General features: G+C 48.0%; 2 protein-coding genes across 2 annotated transcripts; both read left to right on the forward strand.

The window, feature by feature from the left end:
• Positions 1 to 745: 745 nt before the first annotated feature.
• On the forward strand, positions 746 to 1,791 carry LOC109761936 (uncharacterized). Its single transcript, XM_020320746.3, has one exon. The coding sequence runs from the start codon at positions 895 to 897 to the stop codon at positions 1,426 to 1,428; it is 534 nt and encodes a 177-aa protein (XP_020176335.1). The 5' UTR covers positions 746 to 894; the 3' UTR covers positions 1,429 to 1,791.
• A 3,097-nt stretch (positions 1,792 to 4,888) lies between these two features.
• On the forward strand, positions 4,889 to 7,417 carry LOC109761934 (uncharacterized). Its single transcript, XM_020320744.4, has one exon. It carries the CDS (start codon positions 6,095 to 6,097, stop codon positions 7,172 to 7,174), a length of 1,080 nt encoding a protein of 359 aa, XP_020176333.2. The 5' UTR covers positions 4,889 to 6,094; the 3' UTR covers positions 7,175 to 7,417.
• The last annotated feature ends 14,780 nt before the right edge of the window (positions 7,418 to 22,197 follow it).

Genomic DNA, 22,197 nt, shown 5'->3' on the forward strand with positions numbered 1-22,197 from the left:
CACACTTGTCATCTTCTGATCAATGTACTACTACTCTGAACCTGTTCTTCACTCTGAAGCCGCATGCAGGCCCCATGCTCTGCACCCCCCACACACTGGCAAATCTCTCAGCCTTGGGCCTTGGCGATGCGACGTCCTGGAACTGGAAGCGAAGGAAATAGTACGTACAAGAGGATCAGACAGGCGATCGGGGCCGTGTTGGCAGCTACAGTTGGCGCTCTGAATCCTGGCGTGCCGGCACGGCGGCAGGCCCGGCGACGCACGGCCGCTTTGCCCCAAAACGGCACGGCCCTTAACTCCACCCACGGTCCCCCCGGAAGCGTGGGAGGATAAAAAGGCACGCAGGGGTTGCAGGTTGCAGTTTGGAGCACTGTAGCTACCCGTCCTCGCGAAATCGAACGCTATCACCCCTCGGTGTATCTTGTACCCGCGCCCAAGTATGGCCCGCCTGTGCGTGCGTACGTATCATCATCAAAGTTTTTACCGCACGCCCACGATCGAGAGGGGGGTGAATCTCTTGGATGCGTCGCCTTCTCGCTGCGGGCTTTGATCTGTTTGCAGGGGAGCGGTGAGCCTGACAGACGTGGGAGTGAATTGCTGGCCGTTTTTCACAGTTTTGGTTGCGAGGAGAGAAAGCTCTCCTTTTACTGGGCGCACGCGGATCACCCGTCCCGTCCAACTGTTTACCCGAACCCCACCTACAATCTACAATGTGCGCGCTCTCGTGTGCCATTTCCTCCGTTGCCGGCCGCTGCGCTGCGGTTCCCCAGGCTAACAGCCGTTGCCGGCCGCTGCGCTGCGGTTCCCCAGGCTAACAGCTACTACTAGCTGAGAGCTGACTGATCACAAACACCTTTGCTTGGCTCCGTCTGACGGACCGTCTGCCTGCGGTCGATGATTGGCGGGGCGGGGCGGCAGCGGCAGCGGCATGACGGTGCGGTGGCGCGGCCGCGACGCAGGTTTGAAGTCGCTGGTGGCGAGGAGGAGGGAGGGGAGGCCACCACGGCGAGCGCGGGGTGCATGTGCCGGTCGTGCGCGGCGGTGGCGGTGGCGGACTGCGTCGCGCTGGCGTGCTGCCCCTGCGCGGTGGTCAGCCTGCTCGGCCTCGCGCTCGTCAGGGCGCCCCTTGCCGTCGGCAGGCTGTTGATCAGGGCCAGGCGGAGGCGGCGCGCGCTGCTGCGCGGCAAGCGGGTGCGCTACGTGGCCGCCCCCGCCGCCCCGGCGCCGAGCGACAACGGCGGCATCCACGACAAGGTCGCCGAGAAGGTGGAAGGCATCCGCGGCGGCGTGGATACGACGTCAACGACGGCGGACGGCGAGCTGGGAGGCGTCGATGATCACGAGGCGGAGCTGGCGTGGCTGGAGGAGATGTACCGGACGGGGCGCTGGGGCTTCGGCCGCGTCTCCTTCTCGGCCAAAACCCCGTGAGCCGCGCGCGCGCGCCGCCCGATCCAGCGCCTGCATGCCAGCCGGCACGGCGGCGGGTCAACCTCGGAGTAGTTAGCAGTACTGGTAGTTCAGTGTGTACGGTCTGCCCGGTGCACGCACCGCGCCGGCGTGGACAGGGATGCGCGTCGCGATTTTTTCTCGCGCACGTTCGAATCTCGATTTATTCAGAGCTGATTAGAATTGACATGTTATCTTCATTTGCCTACTCCTAAGTAAAGCGTGCGAATCTGAACTGCGAGCACGTGTTGGCTTCGTTTGTCATGGAATCCACATCATGTTCCCTATCTATACTTCTTACATCTTCCTTTGGCATTTTGCCTATCTATACTTCTTACATCTTCTCGTTTTATTTTCACTTGTTTTTTTTTTCTTTTTTGCTGCCCGTTATGGTTCTCATACTTTCTATCCGTAGAAAAAAGTAATGATATGGTCCCTAGCGAAAAAAATCAAAAATGAAATGCTCATGGTAACTCTTAAAAGGAAGAATACAAATTGCTTTTGTGATTTGGTAAATGTTGTTATACATCTTACTTTATTTTTTAAGCAATTTGGAGCGAACGTTGGCCCTCGAATGAAGCACATGTATCTTGGAGCAAGGGCCACGTCAGTTTTCGGAGGCGTTCGCTCCAATCGGGCGAACGCGTTCCCCTTATCCTATGGGGCTTTCCTCACTCGCTGATTCACTCAACCTATCATCACCTGACTGGCCACCGCCGCCAGCGGGCCTCCACCATTGCCGCCCCTGCTCCCCTTCTCCTAGGCAGATTGATCAATGGCATTCTTTGTAGGAAATTTTTATCTCTATAACATGGCAAGTTTGAATAATATGTTTTTAACGGTCACATGGCAAATTAAGAACATTATGTTTCCAGAAACATGGCAAACTGAAATATGTAATGGTCACACGGCATTTTTACGATTACACTTGTCTCATGTGTCCACGGCAAATTCCTAAATTTGTGATCCTCTCAAAGGAAAATTCCCTAACTTTTCCATTTAAAAAAACAAGAACATGATTTGTAAATCTACCTTGTCCCGTTACAAACGTTCAAAAATTGAAATATTTTTTGGAAAACTATTTTCCTATTTTTTTTCATGTGCAGTTTTATTATAGTTACCATGGCAATTTTTTCAATTAGACCATCGTAGTTTTATGGTAACTAGCATGGCAATTTTAGTATTTACAACATGACAATTTTGTTCATTAGACTATGTCAGTTTCAATTAGGTAGCATGGGAATTTTAGCTTTTAGACCATGGCAAATTTATTAATTAGACCGTGTTAGTTTTATTTTTGGTAGCATGGCATTTTTTTAAACATGGAAAATTTATTAATTATATAATGGAAAATTTTATTGTCATATAACCATTTTTTCTTGTATATATAGTAATTCTAGACATGTCGTAGCTTACCTTTTTATAGAAGGATGAATCATGTCATCTTTAAGGGTTATGTATAGTACACTTGAACTTCTCAAAAATATGTTCTAGTTTTAGTGTCAAGAGCATGGCCTTTTTTTGCGCATAGCTATACATATAAATTTGATGCTCTAATTTTTGTGAGTTTCTTTTTTGCATTTTGCCATGTCACCATAGATCATGTTTTATTGTGCAATACCCGGGCAATTTCCAGCGTATGTTTTTTCTTCTATATCATACCATGGCAAAATTAGTTTATACACTATGGAAAATGTATTTTTGTCTGTATTAGTTTTTCCGTATCATGAATTAGCTATTTTTTGTTGACGGAGATTTTACTTTTTTCAAAAAATCACCTAATTGGCTAGCCCTTTTTTCTCACGAGATCCCTATTTTCTGGGCTAGCTTGGTCTCGCTAAAAACTCCCTGCAGCGAACTTCTGAGGGATCAATATTGGTTCGCCCGATCTTACCCTCCCAGCGTGAACCAATGGTTCGCTCGAGGCATCCCTCTCACAGGACGTTCGCTATGTATTAGCATCCTTGGATTTTAGTGAACAAAAGGATTTCCTTTTCTTCTAAAAATCAGGATTTCCTTTTCTTCTAAAAAAATCAGGATTTCCTTTTCTTCTAAAAAAACCCAAAATTTCTTTTGGATCACTAGACAATGTGATAACCCGCCTTATGATGCATGAACCTTGACAACTGGAAGATCCCAATTTATCATGTCGTCGAGGAGTTTTGATTATTTCCTACTCCATGCATTGGGCGCAGGACAAAATCGTTGCGTGTACACTGCGTCATGCACCGACCCAGTGCGGGGCCCAAGTTTACTTTTGTGTTTGCATTTTTTCCCTTTTCTTCCGGGGTTTTTTCAATGGTTTTTCTTTTTTTGTGTTGGTTTCTTCCAGTTTTCTTTGTTTTTAGTATCTTTTTGTACAGTTTTTTCTTTTCAATGTTTTATATACACACATTTTAAGTAATATGTGATAAATATTTTTCCAATATACGATGAATATTGGTTAGTAGCTATTAACATTTTTACAAAGACACAATGAACTTTTTTTTTTGTATATGCGGTGAACTTTTTTTCAAATATGTGGTGAATGTTTATCAAATACACAAAGAGAAATTTAAAAAATATGGGATGCCATTTATAGGCTGGATGGCCATTTTTTAATAATACTTTTTCACTTGAAACACTTTTTTTCATTAATTTTAGTCTATTAATAAATAAAATACATAAAATCAGCTATGCGGATGGCCCACCACGGTGGGGTGTATGTTTTCCTCCCTATCGCGTGGATAGCTAGGGCGAAGAGGAACATCCTATTGGCGCACTTCGCGAGAGCTATGTATTGTCCGTACGGATTCTTAATGCGTCACGCCTAAAACACATCGCTATTAGGCCCATCCATTACAGTTGCCGCGTGCGCTTTTTTGTCCATTTTTCTAATCATTATTTCACTGTTTTGCTTCAGTTTTCTTCAGGGTTTCCTCGTTTTTATGATAGTTCTGGTTGCTTTCCACTTTTCCTTTTTTTTTCTCTTTTCATTCGCTTTTCACATGTTTTATTTAGTTTTCTTTGATTTTTTATCAACACATGTCTAATTTTTTTCATACACATTGTACATTTTTTGTATAACTCAGCAACATTATACACATTTAGCATTTTTAAATACGTGACCAACATTTTTGAAAATATATGTTTTGTTGATACACATTATATATTTTTTGTATACGTCCAATAATTTTTATATACGTTTAAAAAGTAACATATTTTAATACATGTTGAAATACTTTTTAATGCACCCGCAAAAAAAATTAATGGTATGAAACATTTTTAAACTACCCGGACCTTTGTTTTTATTGTATTAACATCTTTTGAAATACGTGATTTTTTTGGAAATATAAGATTTTTTTAGAATTACATGAACATTTCTTTACATTGTATAATTTTTTTTCTATAAATGCCACAAACTTTTTTGAAATGCTTGAATTTTTTTTAAATGACACAAACATTTATTAATTGAAAGCTATCAACATGTTTCTAAAACTACATTAACAAAACAATTACACTGCATTAACATTTTTCAAATGTGCAGTATTCAACTTTTTTAAAGACAATTAAGTTTCTGAATATATGTATTTTGTGTTAATCAACATGTATCCACTAACAAACGTACTACTGCTAGTAATACACATCCCACATCTTGAGTAAGCTATACTTTACTTAGAACCGGAGCATTAACAGCAGGGAAACATCAAACAAACATGGCGCCAGTGACACGCCATACCTTTATAGGCAAGCACTTAAAAAATCAAACACGAACCGCTACTCTTATAGTGTCATTTCACTTTCACCTTCTTGCTTGGACGCATGGCAAACCGGACAAGTCATCTCCTCTGCATCTCTGATCACCGTGGTAGGTAGGTCACACTATGTACAGTGTAAATGCACCAAGGCTGATGATGCCCGTGCAAAAGCATAAGAGAACAATGAATTATCTCCATAAAATAAATCTGTAGGATCATCATTCATACGATATTCGTTTATTGGGGCCCACTATAGATAAGTTGTCTGAACTTTTTGTGGTGTAATAATGAATGTTGACTGTTTGAACTGCCCGATTTAAACTCAAGGGCCCCCGTATGTTCTTCCACCTCTGGCTCTCTTTCCCCCCGCCTGATCAAACCACATGTTGCTGCCACTAGTGTTAGCGTCGATGGCGCTCTGACACGCGCCTTGCCACCCCTTCATGCCTTCTCTGTCGTGCCGCCTTCCGTATAAGCCCCTGTGACCCTAGCCTTCCCCATAAGCCCTCATAGTCCTTATTCTCTAGCGTCGGCAGCCCACCCCACACCTTGAGACCTCCCCGGCTTCGAGTCGCTACTAGCTCAGCCTTGCCAGTGAGCCTGCGTTTCATTGCCTTTTGTTGCGGTGCCCCCGGCTTCACCTTGCCTTCCTTTCTTTATCCAGAAATCGATTTAAGACAATTAATTTATTGTCCGAACAATTTACCAATGGCAAATGTGTTTTTTTTCCGGATGTTTGGTAGTACTCCCCTGTCCGACTATTAGACACATTCAATTTTATCCATTTATCTGACAAATATTTTCGGATGGAGGAAGTATTTTTTTAATGTGAATTATAATGTTTCAGACTTTCAGTAGTGCAGGAAGGAGTGACAGGGGCTCTCGAGAAAAGATGGAGAAGCTGCACATGGATGGATCGGATCAGATCCAGCAACGCTGTAGTCCACTCCAGTGGGATTCTCGCCGCCGCCGCCGCTGCTGCTGTCCAGCTTGCATTCTTCCGTTCCGTTGGCTCAACGGCCGGCTCCCATCACCGGCCACGCGTCGCGCATGGGCCGGGCCCACCCACCAACCGAACAACCAGCTCCCTCGAATCACTGACGAGGCAACAACGGCAGTGCGAGCCCGGGCCCACCCGTCGGCCACGCAGCGGGCTTCGCGGGCCCGCGCCTTGCGTGCCAGGCGCAGCTCGCAGCTGCAACCGCCAGCGTCTCCCGGCCTTTTATCCCCGCCGCTCCCCCCGCACACGGCACCCGGGGAGCGGAGCCATGGCGGATCACAGCGACGGCCCGGCTGTCGGGAACCCTCGAGAAGATCCAACTGCGTCAGAAGACGAGGAGGAGGAGGAGGAGGAGGGGGAGGGGTTCACCTTCGCGGCGGCCGCGCGTGTGGGCGACGGGTGCGCGATCGGGCCCGTGTACCTGGTCTTCGGCCGCCCGCGTTCGCCGGCGGAGCAGGAGGTGGAGGAGGAGGATGCCGGCACGGCCACCGTGCGGGTGCCGCTGAGGCAGCTTCTCCTGGAGGAGCGGGGGTCTTCCTCCTCGTCGCCAGGGAAACGAGCGGACGAAGAAGAAGAAGACGACGACGAGCTGGACGGGGTGCCGGCGGAGACGTACTGCCTGTGGTCGCCCGGGACCTCGCCGTCTCCGTCCCCGTCGCCGTCGCGGTGCCAGAAGAGCGGGTCGACCGGGTCGGTCCTGCGGTGGCGCCAGCGGCTGCAGGTGGGCCGGAGCCACAGCGACGGCAAGGAGAAGTTCGTGTTCCTGCAGGCCCAACAGGACGCCGCCGGCTCCCCCGGCCGCAGGGGAGGGACGCGGACCGGCGAGTCGCGCGGCCGGGGAGGAGTCCACGGCTGGAGCCACCGCGGCAGAGGCGGCAGCGGCAGGGGGAGCCCCGGGCGCAGGGCGTCGACGTTCCTCCCGTACAAGCAGGACCTCCTCGGGCTCTTCGCCAACGCCGGCGCCTTCCGCCGGAGCTACCACCCCTTCTAACCAACCAACCAACGTCAGCCGTCAGCGTCGATCCATCTTCACGCCGATCGGGTGGTTGCCCTGCATTTTTTTTCTTCTTTCTTTCTTTCAGATTGTGATCCCTGATCAGTACACGGCGTGTAGAATTTCTTGGGTTCTTTTCGTACATATACAGTGACAGTAGCTGGTAGATCAGATCAAATCCAACATTCTAGTTTGTACAGCAATTTCTTCAGTTGCAAATTGAGTTGCGGTGACAAGAAATTCTTTGCAGTCAAGCAAACATTCCCAAGCACATCAAATCAACGAAGGAAATTAAGTGTGCACGACCCACCATGTCCCATGATTTGTCTCTAAATTATGCATAAGCCAAAGCCTTAATTAGGAGTAGTAGTATTAGTTAAGCAACGCAACGAGCAGCCGTTGCCGCGTACGAGCTGTCGAACGAATATGATCGTCAGACATCAGGCCGGAGGTTCAGGCGTCCGCGTCGATCGATCTTATCGCCGGTCACCTACTCTAGCTAGCCATCTTTGGTTCCTTCCCCAAACTGTACACTTCGGATTAGTGGAGCTAATTGGCCAGCTCGCTCCCTGGGTTAGGCTAGCTCGTAGCTGGTCACGATCTTGCTCAGTCTGGACTCTGAACGTACGTAAGTGGCCGGAGCCACACAAATGGAAACCGGATAATTATCGTCTGCCATCTAATTAAACTTTGCAGTTTTGAGGGATGGCTAGCTTGACCGGTAGCTGGCCAACGCAGCTGGTGCAATGAGAGTCCATTTGGAACGCCGTCGTTCATCAGAGAGGAAATTCGTCCCAATTATACAGAGTTCTCTATAAAATCCCAATATTTATGGGGAAACCGGCTGAATTGCTATAATATTTTAAAACTTTGCTTGGTTGTGTCTCCAATCACAGTAAAAGTCCTTTTGGTATACTTTGACAAACTACATCAACCTTCACTTACCCGCCAAAAGAAAAACGACCATAGCTTCACCAACCTTCCATTCCACAAGGACAACGAAGAACTGGAAAAGTTCTTCAAGAACAACGCCTTAAGGAAACGACCGTCAAATTCCACTGTCACCGGATCCAACCATTAAAGGCTATAATTTAGGTTTCCATTATAGATAATAAGTTTGAGCATATCCGAGCAATGCCCTCAACAAAGTAATGACACAAATAACATCGTCATTGCCAGGTATAAACCAACTTGAGTAAGACCTAGAGTTTTCACCCCAGAGCTCGAGGTTGACTATTCATGAAGCACCACCAAATCGAAGTCATTCATGAGTTGTTGCCATCACTTTCCGCGATCCCAACTGCTAAATGCGTTGGGCTAGAAGTCCAACTACTGTTGTTGCACTACCATACCCTCTGAGTTAAGCCACCGTCCATAGATTGCGTCTCACCATTGACGACAAACTGGTTAGAGTGAGACCGCCAAAGCCCACAATGGAGCCTTCGAGCTGCATCCTGCAACCTCGCTAGTACGAACCGCCGACAACAGCCACCTGGTGTGGAGAGAGGAACCCTCACGAAGATCCATCGGTGCCCACCGCAATCCGTAGCTTTAGTGGACTGCTAAAGATTCACAGCCTGAAGACGCCCACCCCATGATGAAAATGCTACGGAGACAGAAGCAGCTATCCCACCGGTTGGTGTCCGCATGCCCAGGATCAGATTAGGGGGGAGACTCCCCACGTGACACAACCAACTAAGTAGGGGCGACAAGAGGCGAGGGTGCGCGGGCCAGGTAGCGCTCGCACTACCCAACACATGCCCACCGTCGCGACCGAGTAAAAGAACCGCAAGGCTACCATTTCACACCTACGAGCGTGAAGCGACACCAAGAGAGGCCCTGCCACCACCGTCGGCTGTACGGACTTCACCCCGGCGACATCCAATTACGGCGGCGCAGGAACAAGGAGGGGTGGCAACACTAGGGATTTGAGGAACACACCTGATGGCCTGCAAGACACACATGGTTATGTAGCACCTTTTGTAAGTATCCCGAAAACAGTATCGTTCCCAACAAAGACTGGAGAAGAGTGTTAACATGGGCGTTTATGTCACACACAAGTTTTTCACATGTCCCATGTGAATTAATTGTTTTGGTATCTGCAAGGATTAATATGATGTTGAAAAATAGGTAACCATGGATTGAAACAAAGTAACGAGCATAGAAAGTAAACAACATAAAAGTAAAGCACTGGAAATAAAAATGTCGGTTTGTTTGAAGTAGAGAGGCTAGGCACGGAGAAACTCAGATCATGGTGTATATCAGATGTGGCAGTGCATCCGTACAACTAGTTACCTTTTCATATGATTCTATCTCTTGGATTATACGTTCGGTAGGGGGGCCACCCTTGAATTATTGAACTCCTCCATGCAAGGATTGTTCTTCTCTATTGTCCTGCACCAAATGGCGATACGCATGGTGGTTTCAGTAGTTAAGGTTGTAAGACATGTCAACATCCTATTATCTTCATATTGTCTTCGCTCCTCGTAGATACCAACACATGTCATCTGAAGGTCACGTATTCGCTGAACAATATGTGTCACCTGTGTAGGTCTTTGGATCATGTTGTCTGGACCTTTCATTTGGACAACACACATAAACACACTACGTATAATCAACTTAATAATCAATCGTCGAGTCAGTTTGACAAAAAAATAAAGCAAAAAAAATCTCACCAATCCTCTACATTCCATGCCTATGGGGGGATTACTCACGCATGAGAGAGAAATAACCAACAAACACAATTTTTTTTATAACGAAAACCATATCAACAATATTGCAAGTTATCAGAATTACAAGAATGATTGATCCGATATCAATCTCTGATCAAGTGGGAATAGAGTTATAAGCTCTAGCCTTATGAGTTGGAATATCTCTCTCTCTAACATGATGACGTAGATGAATGAAGGGGGTTGTGATGTGGAGGAGGCCGGAATAGATCTAAGTGAAGTTTTTCTTTTCCGGATCTCTCCTCCCGAGTTCATATGGTGATTTTGGCATCTTCCTCTCTGTTTTCCCTCCTCTCGCATGTGCAAAGTAGCTTTGTATAGATGAGAGGGAGGCGGCGGAGACAGATACAAGCGCTTGCGCTCATACTAGGTGTCGTCTTCTCTTCCGATGCGCCATCTGCAATTCTTCCAAAGAGTGAAATTGTCCCTTGCTGCCCCAGTTGATCAGGTATTGTTCCATTTCCTTCCAAAAGTATTTAGATCTGCTCAAGAAGGAAACAAGGTTGCTTTATTTTCAAAGATTATTGTTAGTTGAAAGGCGAAAACGCAAAATCCCTTCGATAAACCAAACAAAATACCCAATGAAAAGTGTCAAATTATAGAGCCATCAACACCTGTGCCTAAGCACACTCGGCGAGGCAACATTGGGCCCAACCACAAACTCTGTGTCGAGCATAAGGGTTCCGAGGAAAGCCAGCCCACTATTGTATTCCATCCAGCCCATACGGAGGTCGAAATGGGAGGGGCTTTGTCTCTGCTCACAACGAGCGCGAGCGTCCCCTCGGCTCAAGCGACGAGCTAATCGGTCAGCCTAGTAGCGTTCTCCTTCATTTGTTAGTTAGTTATTTGTTTTTTCTTTTTTCTTTAGTTCAAAAACATTACATTAGCTAGTTAAAAAAATCATGCAGTGTAAATTTTTTATGCACGCAACTTTTACAAAAATGTTGATAGCATTAATAAAAAAAATTCGTGATAAATAAAAAATGTCGACGCGTTCAAAAAATGTCCGTAACATTTACTTTTACATAATATAATTTTTTGCATTTATTTAAAAATATTTCGTTTCATTTAATAAAATGTTCAAGTGTTTCCAAAATATGTTTGTCATATTATAGAAAAATGTTCATATAGTTTATAAAATGTTCCGTACCATTCAGATTTTTTTGTGACATCTTAAAAAATTCACACATTACAAGAATATGTTTGTAACATTTAAAGAAATGTTTAGGAAAATGTAAAATATGCATCATTATTTTTTTCATTCATTCAAAAAATATTCAATGTATATTTGAAAATGTTTAAAATTGATTTCAAAAAATTAATATAAGTATTTCAAAAAATATTCATCATATATTGGAGAAATGTTCGATGTGCGTCTTAAAATGTTACACGTGTATCAGAAAAATGTACAACATGTATTGATAAAATTTAATATGTATTTTAATAAAATAAAAGGAAAAACAAATTAGAACAAAATAAAGAAAAAAATAAGGAACACACAAAGAAAGAAACTGCACGGAAGCTTCTAAAAGCGTATCGAACCGGTTCATAGAAGCTTTCCACAACCGCTCCTAGCAGCTACAATATTGGGCCGGCCCACTAACCTTGCGCCAGAGGCTAGACCAAAGAATCTCTCAGTACGTAGGGGCGAGATATAGTCTTGGCGTGTTGGAATAGTTTTCCTAGGTAGGGTGGTGAGCTTGTTCGTGTGCGATGTGGACATGCCCAACGTGTCCGTGCTGTGCCATGCTCTTGTCCGGGTCGGCTTTGTTAGGTGCCTACTGGTCCGGGTCCGTACGTGTCATATATGTGCATTGGTATGGAGCCATCTACCGTGAGTTGTGAGGCAGAGAAAGAAAAAAAAAGACAGAGAAAGAAGATAGAGAGAGAGAGAGACTAGAGGCACGAGAGATTGATCGCCTTGAACAAAACGCAACAACGGGTGGAATGCATCCAGTTTAGCCGTCCATATCGTGATCAGCCTTTGAAGTCAGATGGGCGTGCCAGATTGGAAGGCGAGAGCGATGGTTTCTCGTATAAAGCCGCTCATGGTTGGTTCCGGGCCGAGACGACGAGCAGAGGCTGAGGTCAATCTTTTTTTTTTGAAAGACCGACTGAGCTCAGTCATGGGATGCGTGCGGGAGGAGCTCAAGTCCGAGCAACCAAATTTGCAACTAGCAAAAGTACGGCGAGCGGCGGCATCCACGGCTCCTTGCCGGAAGAGTGGCTCCACGGGGTCAGCAGCTCTTCGGCCGGAGCCACACCGACGGTAAGGAGAAGTTTGTGTTCTTAGATGCTGGTGGCGTTGGCGGCCACGCGCACGCCTGGAGCTGTTATGCGCAGAAGGGTGGTGGCAATGGCGGCCGCCGGAGGTCGTATCTCCCGTACAGGCAGAACCTCGTCGGGCTCTTGGCCAGCACCACTGCGTTCCGGCGGAGCTATCACCTGTTTTGACTTATACTCCCGTACAGTTTTTCATCTGCATGCATGCTACCGCGTCAATACATGATTGGTAAAATTTCCTTGTCCGTTTCTGAAGTATAGTGTGTAAAAGAGCTTCCTGCAGCACAAAGCATACACTGAATCTATATATGCTCATTTAAATTTATTGATTTAAGAATTATTTTATATTATCAAAGGGAAGTTTGTCATCATGGTAGGTCGATTTTTTGTCCTTGGTGCAACTAGAATTGGTTGATTGTTTTGTACACTTTGAAGGTAAATTAATATTTTATACATTCCTTCCCCTTCCGTAGCAATGAGATGATCAAGCTATTACTACATCTTAGAAACCGGCAACTTAACCGGCAAACCAAGTGAATTTATCACTATGCTCCCAACTGGCTATCCTAACTAGGCCCAACAACGTGTGGACCCTTGCTCTCCTCCTCAACACCATCTATCTCCTCTGAAAAACGTAACCAAAATCATCGAGAAATGATGTTCTACCATGCACGGTATATCCCGTGCGTGGCTAAGCCATCCATTTGTTAGAGATTCGGATACATGCAGATTCTAGCTTGCTGTATTTCACGGAGGTTGCTCATTCAATTGAATTTTATTCCCTAATATTCTATTACTCTTGTGTCTTGTCACATCAATCATTTATTACTATGCTTCATCCACAGTACATTCATCAGAGAATGCACAGAAGCTATGCTTTGTCCATCGTATTCGTATCATGTCATGCTCCACGCTCACATCTTTTTTCACGTGTTTCAAAATTAGAAATCATTTTATCTTATAAACCAAAATTCCAATAGAAGATGCATCCGCATATTTGTGCTTCTCGTGACAAGGTCTTTCAAACAAGATCATTCTTGAATATATTTTGACAAGTTTTAAAAATCAAAGTTTGAAACACGGTAAAACTTTATTAAACAAGGTCTCGTTAAAACTTCCACTAAAAAATTCTTGTCTGATCTTGTTTAAAAGGTCTCGTCGTGCGAATCCCAAAGATGCAAACAAATCATAATTCAAACTTGAGGTTCATATTGTATGTGGGTTTCAAATATCCTCAACTTAAAATAGAATTGAGTAGGAGAAACGAGATAGGCTGATAGATAGGAGTAGGTAGACTATTCACCTGACTTGGTCAGGCACCACTTACACGAGTACATCACATGGCGGGGTGATGCATGCACGGTATATACCGTGCACGGTAGATAATCCGCTCTCCAAAATAATGGCCTCCTTTTCTCAAAGTTCCTAAACACCTAAAAATCATTCTCGACCAGGTTGCCTTTGTCCATCATCTTTCATAAAATTATCTCCGTCCCTATGGACATTACTACTGACGTTGCAACTGCCATCACCACATAACTTGCTTGCTCTGTCTCCACCTACCTCCAGACATACTCTCCCCTTCCGCCTTTCAAGTTTCAACCCATCATTGAAAATCCTCTAAAACTATCTCACTTGCTGGCACCCAAAAATCCTAACTCATTGTTGTTTGACTCTACTTCCATCCGTCCTTGATGCCCTTTTTGTCCAGATCATGTATGCCCCTCATCTCTTACTAAAAAATGAACAAAGGCCTAGGCGCGATTAGGTGTGATTTCTTCTAGGCGGGTGAGCAAACATGCATGGGGGCACTATGTTTAATTGTATGAAAAATATTTCAAAACCAATAAGTTTCAATGGTCTAGGCATCAAAGACTTGCTTACTCAAAATAATTGCCTCCTTATGAATTTTGCGTTCAATGCTCCTAAAATGTTAAACTCCCATGGGTGCAATGTTTCACACTCAATAGTCCTCCAATGTTGCCACTCCCACCTCTCAACCCTCTTTCCTCTAGAACAATATAAACCAACATGATTCAGAGTATCCCAAAGACATCAACACTAACTCACCGTCAAGTCCAATTGGACCCATGACAAGGGCTTGTACACGCTGAGGGAGTCCTGGATTAAGGGGTCCTCGGACAGCCGGACTATATCCTTTGGCCGGACTGTTGGACCATGAAGATACAAGATTGAAGACTTCGTCCCGTGTCCGGATGGGACTCTCCTTGGCGTGGAAGGCAAGCTTGGCAATACGGATATGTAGATCTCCTCCCTTGTAACCGACTCTGTGTAACCCTAGCCCCCTCCGGTGCCAATATAAACCGGAGGATTTAGTCCGTAGGACAACAACAATCATACCATAGGCTAGCTTCTAGGGTTTAGCCTCTACGATCTCGTGGTAGATCAACTCTTGTAATACTCATATCATCAAGATCAATCAAGCAGGAAGTAGGGTATTACCTCCATCGAGAGGGCCCGAACCTGGGTAAACATCGTGTTCCCCGCCTCCTGTTACCATCCGCCTTAGACGCACAGTTCGGGACCCCCTACCCGAGATCCGCCGGTTTTGACACCGACATTGGTGCTTTCATTGAGAGTTCCACTGTGCCGTCACCATAAGGCTTGATGGCTCCTTCGATCATCGACAACGATGTGATCCAGGGTGAGGCTTTCCTCCCCGGACAGATCTTCGTATTCGGCGGCTTCGCACTGCGGGCCAACTCGCTTGGCCATCTGGAGCAGATCGAGAGCTACGCCCCTGGCCATCAGGTCAGGTTTGGAAACTTGAACTATACTGCCGACATCCGCGGAGACTTGATCTTCGACGGATTCGAGCCCATGTCAGGTGCGCCGCACAGTCACGACAGGCATGACTTAGTTCTGCCGACGGACAGTGTTCGGGAGATCCCACCTGCAGCTACTCCGGCCCTCGATCCGGAGCAGATTACGCCGTCCGAGGATGGGTGGATGGACCCCGCCACGGAGGCCGCGCACTCAGCGGCGATAGAGCCGAATACTGACTTCACCTCCTATGAGACCTGTGTCGCCGGATCCTTGGATTCGTCCCCGGCCACGGGCTCCGAACCGCCTGCGTCTGTGCCTATCGAATCTGATTGGGCACCGATCATGGAGTTTTCCTTCGCGGATATCTTTCAGCACTCACCACTGGGCGACGTGCTAAACTCATTGAGGTCTCTCTCCTTGTCAGGAGACCCTTGGCCGAACTATGTCCGGCTAGAATGGGATGCGGACGACGAAGAAATCCACTCCCCACCCACCACCCACTTAGTAGCCACTGTCGACGATTTAACCGACATGCTCGATTTCGGCTCCGAAGACATCGACGGTATGGACGACGATGCAGGAGACGAACAGGAACCACCGCTCACAGGGCGCTGGACTGCCACCTCATCATATGATATATACATGGTGGACACCCCCAAAGAAGGCGGTGGCGATAAGACAACGGAGGATAATCCCTCCAAGAAGCAATCCAAGCACCGACGTCAGCGACGCCGCTCTAAGTCCCGCCATAGCAAAAGCAGCGATACCGGCACAAGAGACAATAACGCTCCGGATAGTGCCGAACACGACGGTAATCCCCTCTAGCCAGACCTCGAGCGGGAGGATGAACAAGCTAGCCCTCCGGAACAGGCATCAGATGGAGAATCAGAGGATGACAATTACATGCCCCTCTCCGAAGACGAGGTGAGCCTCGGCGATGAAGAATTTATCGTACCTGAGGATCCCGTCGAGCAGGAGCGCTTCAAGCGTCGGCTTATAGCCACGGCAAACAGCCTGAAGAAAAAGCAACAACAGCTTCGAGCTGATCAAGATCTGCTAGCGGATAGATGGACTGAAGTCCTGGCGGCCGAGGAATACGAACTCGAGCGCCCAACCAAGAGTTACCCAAAGCGCAGGTTGCTACCCCAACTCGAAGAGGAAGCATTGAAACCCGCATCACCAGCGTATGATGCGGCTGATCGGCCACCTCGTGGCCGAGACAGAGGGGCATATCAGCCCGAAGTCCAGCCCGCACCCCGCCGCCATTCAAACAAAAATACCAAGGCTCGGGGCAACACGCGGGACCTGCGAGACGTATTTGAAAACAAAGCAGGACATACAAGATCGATCTATGGATCACGGGGTCACGCCCGAACGCGGATGATGATCGTCACGCCGGATACACTAAAAGCAAATCCGACCGGGCTGAATACAGCAGACAAGACTCGTATGAGCTGCGTCGTGACATAGCCCGGCACAGAGGCGCCGCACACCCCCTAGGCTTCACTGATGAAGTAATGGATCACGAATTCCCAGAAGGGTTTAAACCCGTAAACATTGAATCATATGATGGTACTACAGACCCCGCGGTATGGATAGAAGACTTCTTCCTCCACATTCACATGGCCCGCGGGATGATCTACATGCCATCAAGTATCTCCCGCTAAAACTCAAAGGGCCGGCTCGGCATTGGCTCAATAGCTTGCCGGCAAACTCCATCGGAAGTTGGGAGAGCCTGGCAGATGCATTCCTGGACAATTTCCAGGGCACTTATGTGCGACCCCGGATGCTGACGATTTAAGTCATATAACTCAGCAGCCAGGGGAATCGGCCAGGAAATTCTGGACCCGGTTCCTAACTAAGAAGAACCAAATTGTCGACTGTCCGGATGCAGAGGCCTTAGCGGCATTTAAGCATAACATCCGTGACGAATGGCTCGCCCGGCACCTCGGCCAGGAGAAGCCAAAATCCATGGCAGCCCTCACGACACTTATGACCCGCTTTTGCACGGGCGAAGATAGCTGGTTGGCTCGTAGTAACAATGACCATCCGGCTATATTCCGGATCCGCACTCAGCTTCTTCCCCCTGGTCTCAGCAGGTTCCGCAGTCATATTCCCTTTTTTATCACATTACCTGTACTCATACGCATAGACGTACTATTCAAATACAACATGTGGATTTATATGACGCTTACCTGCTGTTATTTCTTATTGAAATTCTTTTGTCAAGTGGCATCCGTACACAACGTTATGCCTTAGAATATGTCAGGGGCTTCGTTTTACCCATAACACGACAATAAAGTCCGAACACCTTCATGGAAGTTCGGCACCCCGAACCTATAGCATTATATGCATCAGCTCCGAATCATGTCTTGGGTCAATAGTTGGGTTTGCCTGGCTCCCATGTTTTGGTACCTTATGTTCCGCTATACCGGCTAAGGTAGCACTGGGAGAACTACTGCAATTGTGTCCCGATTCTTCCGGACGAGCACCTCAGTAGAGAAAGCCGAAAACTGACTGTCATGATACGGCGAGAGCTGGTCAGCTGTTCGAGAGGTTACAAAATCTTTAAGGATTTATCACGCATAATGCCATAACCAATGCAGCGTGCGATGGATCGGTTTTTCTTCCGATCAGGTGCTTATAGAGCCTCCCGTGCGGTCTTCCGAACACCAGGGGCTGCGCCTACCTTCCTAAAGCTCCTATGGCTAAGTGAGAGTGATAAAGCCTTATAGTCCGATTGCCTGGTTCATTGTGCTGAACACCTCCTTCGAAGGACCCAAAACTGGGATAAAGAGTGATCAGGTTTATCCCGAACACCCCCGTACTTCTTACGTGGGGGCAGAAGCCGACGACTGGCCAACTCTCAGGACTAATATATAAAACGGCCGCGCAGGAGGATAAACTTTTATATAACAAGCAATAAATAATATAAATGACCTTGTTCAAACATTACAAAGGACAACATGTTTTGCATTCATGGAAATATAATGTCCTTGGTACATAGCTCCGCTGCAAGGTAGGATCCTTTCCGGACACTCTCATAATATAATTCGGGCTTGCGGTGCTCCTTCCCCTCTGGCGGTCCTTCGGTCATCAGCTTTTTAGCATCCATCTTCCCCCAGTGCACCTTTGCGCGGGCGAAGGCCATTCACGCACCTTCTATACATACCGACCGCTTGATGACATCAAGTCGAGGGTAGGCACTCACAAGCCGCTTCACGAGCCCGAAGTAGCTGCTTGGAATCGGCTCGGCGGTCCATAGTCGGATAATCATATCCTTCATGGCCAGCTCCGCTGCCTTATGCAGTTCGATCAGTTGTTTCAGTTGATCGACAAAGGGCACCGGATAATTCGGTGCCAAATACTGCGACCAGAAGAGCTTATCCGCAGTGTTCCTTTCTTCGGCTCGGTAGAATTGGGCGGCATCTGATATGCTGCGGGGCAGCTCGGCAAATAAACCTGAGAAATCCGAGTTCAAAATTAGAAACATAATTTTCCCCTCAAATACTTGCTTTACATGGAAAAAGCCTTACCCGCCGCGATCTTTCTCGCCTCTTGGATCCCCTGCAGGGCACTTTGGGTTTCCCCCCGGGCATCGCTCGTGGCCTGATGCGCCTTGGTGAGTTCGGATTCTTTCTCCGTTAAACTCTGCTCCAAGGTCTCGCATTTCCTCACGGCCTCTTGCAGCTCCTGCTCAGCTTTAATAACCCTGGCCTCGTGCTTCTCACGAAGAGCCTGCTCTGTGGCTGCCTTTTTCTCGGCCTCGGCCACAGCCTTCTTAAGAGCCGCGACTTCGGTCACCATCCCTAGCGCAAATCATGAAGCCTATTTCATCATACTGAAAATTCATTTGCAATAAACGCGAACAAGACTTATGCATACCTTGTTTATCTCCCAACTGCATTTTCAACTGGCCAAGTTCTTCCTTGGCCCGCTCCAGACTTTGATTCAGTCCGGAGATCTCCGCAGTATGAGAGGCAGCAGCCGCCTGCTTATAACAGAAGAGATATAGATGTCATTCACTGAGTCTTCCTGTGAACATAAATTTGATCCCCTGTCCGGCTTTTTCTTTCACCGAACAGTGTATCAGGGGCTACTATACATACCATGACACTCTTCGAAACCTCATAAAACATACCTCAAAACCTTTTATAAGGCTGATACAGGCTCCATTCAGTCCACTCTCAGCAGACTGAATCTTCTCGATCACCGCACCCATAAGGGCACGGTGTTTATCGACGATGGAGGCGCTCTTCAGTGCCACCAACAAGGCATCCGACACCTATGATTGAACAGAGGTTGCCGGTATGCCCCCTCCAGCTGAGAGAGGCTGCCTGCCTGATTCCGGAGCCGTATTGGTCTCCGGAACTGCATCCGGCTGGGAGCCGAATTCAAGATAGCTCCCGCCGTCAGCTCCCCTGGGAATTTTCTCCCCCATGTGTCCGGCCCCTGAAGTTTGACCTCCAGGCGCCGCCTTCACGGTCTTTTCCTCTCCTCCTTGGCCGGGGTCCTTCTGGGACGAAGCCTCGGTGATATTCACCTGTTTGGAGGAAGGGGCCTTTGGGGGCGTCCCGCTCTCCATAGCATCCGAGCTCAGCGAATCCTCTGATGAGGATTGTTTGGTACGGGACCTCGCCGGACTACAAAAAATATGGCTTAGGTTACAATACTATGCCATGATGAGTCTGGACGCATAAACGTACTCGGATTTTATATACTCACGAGTTCACCAGGGGCTGGGCCCTGGGATCCCACACCGGGCCACTGTCGGCGGCGGCAGTGGACTCCTCCGGAAGAGGAGCCTTTCCCCTTTTGGGCGGCTCGGCCTCCAAGTGTACGGAGGCCGTCCTCTTCTTTCTTCCTCCCGCAGGGGATTCATCTTCCTCCTCCTCCTCGTCCTCTTCGGAGGCGGAACGGGCATCAAAGCCTTCGGATATTGTGTCCGAAGTGCCGCGACGACGAAGGCCGCCCCGGGTCTTTTTGGCCTCCTTCTCGGCCGTCTTCTTCGGCACCTTGTAAGGCGCCGGGACCAGCATCTTCGTCAGAAGTGGGACGGCCGGTTCTTCGGGCAGCGGGGCCGGACAATGGATCCGCTCTGCCTTCTTCGTCCAGCCCTAGGAGAGTTGTAGAAAACACATTAAGCGCTTCCTTTGGGTTATGCAGATAAAAAGTATGATGACTTACCGAACTTGCAGGGCGGGATAGTTGGTACCCATGGTCCTCGGCGGAGTCCGGCCATGATTTGCTGGACTTGAAAAGCACCTTCCAGATGTCCTTGTGCGAGGAGCCGAAAAGCTCTCGTAAGGTTTGGTGCTTGGCCGGATCGAATTCCCATAGATTGCAAGTCCGGTGTTGACAAGGCAGGATCCGGCGAACTAACATCACCTGGACTACATTGACAAGTTCAATGTTCTTGTCTCCCATATCTGTAACGCGCGTCTAGAGCACCGACAGTTCGTCAGATGAGGACCAGTTCAGGCCCTTCTTGACCCAGGATGTAAGCCGCAGGGGGGCACCGGATCGAAACTCGGGAGTAGCGGCCCATTCCGTGCCGCGCGGCTCAGTGATATAAAACCACTGCTGTTGCCACTCCTTAACAGAATCGCTAAAGGTGCCTGTTCGCCATATGACATTGGGCATCTTGCTCACCATAGCGCCCCCGCACTCGGCGTACTCGCCGCCCAGTACCTTGGGCTTCACATTAAAAATCTTCAGCCATAAGCCGAAGTGTGGCGAGATGCGGAGAAAAGCCTCGCACACGACAATGAATGTCGAGATGTTGAGGAAGGAATTAGGGGACAGATCGTGAAGATCGATCCGATAGTAATACATGATGCCGCGAACGAACGGGTGGAGGGGAAACCCTAGCCCGCGGACAAAGTGAGGGAGGAATACAACCCTCTCGCGGGGTTCTGGAGTAGGGACGATCTGTCCCGCCGTCGGGAGACGGTGGCTGATTTTCTTGGCCAGGTACCCGGCCTCCCGAAGCTTTTTGATATCCTTCTCCCGGACGGTAGAGGCCATCCATTTGCCTCCTGCTCCGGATCCGAACATTTTCGGAAGGCCTTTGAGAGAAGATGAACGCTTGGGTGCTGGAGCTCAGGCGGAGGGGAATGGATCGGGAAGAAGAAAGCGTGGGTGGGAATGGGTGTTCTTATCCCCTTATAAAGGCAGCAGGTATTCTGCGCCTCCCCACTTGCCCGGTAAAACCGCTTATCCCCCAAGCGCCGTAATTTATGGCGCGGTTGGGTTACCCGCACCCGTATTGATGAGAATCCCGTGAAAAGAGGGACACGATCTTTGCTTCGACAGGACGTGCCAATAAAACCGCCTCGCAACACGTGCAGTGGCAGGCTCAAAAAAATGGTTCGTCATGACCAGACCACGGCAGAACGTCACGTATGAAAAGCTGTCAGCAGATTAGATTTGTGGAAATATTATTCTCTCTACGGTGGTACGTGGAATTTGTTTTGCAGAGCCGGACACTATCCTTGTGTTCAAAATCTTCTATGGAATATTTGGAGGAAGAACCCGCCTTGCAATGCCGAAGACAATCTGCGCACCGGACTCATCGTCATTGAAGCCTGGTTCAGGGGCTACTGAGGGAGTCCTGGATTAAGGGGTCCTCGGACAGCCGGACTATATCCTTTGGCCGGACTATTGGACTATGAAGATACAAGATTGAAGACTTCGTCCCGTGTCCGGATGGGACTCTCCTTGGCGTGGAAGGCAAGCTTGGCAATACGGATATGTAGATCTCCTCCCTTTTAACCGACTCTGTGTAACCCTAGCCCCCTCCGGTGCCTATATAAACCGGAGGATTTAGTCCGTAGGACAACAACAATCATACCATAGGCTAGCTTCTAGGGTTTAGCCTCTACGATCTCGTGGTAGATCAACTCTTGTAATACTCATATCATCAAGATCAATCAAGCAGGAAGTAGGGTATTACCTCCATCGAGAGGGCCCGAACCTGGGTAAACATCGTGTTCCCCGCCTCCTGTTACCATCTGCCTTAGACGCACAGTTCGGGACCCCCTACCGAGATCCGCCGGTTTTGACACCGACACACGCGACATACAAAGGGAGGTGACTTCACTCCTCTTTGAGCTCCCTATGAATTTGAGTGAGACATGGCTACTACCTCAATCTGGAACCCTGTGCGTGCTTAGGTACAAAGGCAAGGACCATGGAGAAGCACGAGGAGAGAACACTCAA

Source organism: Aegilops tauschii, chromosome 1 (assembly GCF_002575655.3).
Source record: "Aegilops tauschii subsp. strangulata cultivar AL8/78 chromosome 1, Aet v6.0, whole genome shotgun sequence".
Lineage (NCBI taxonomy): Eukaryota > Viridiplantae > Streptophyta > Magnoliopsida > Poales > Poaceae > Aegilops > Aegilops tauschii.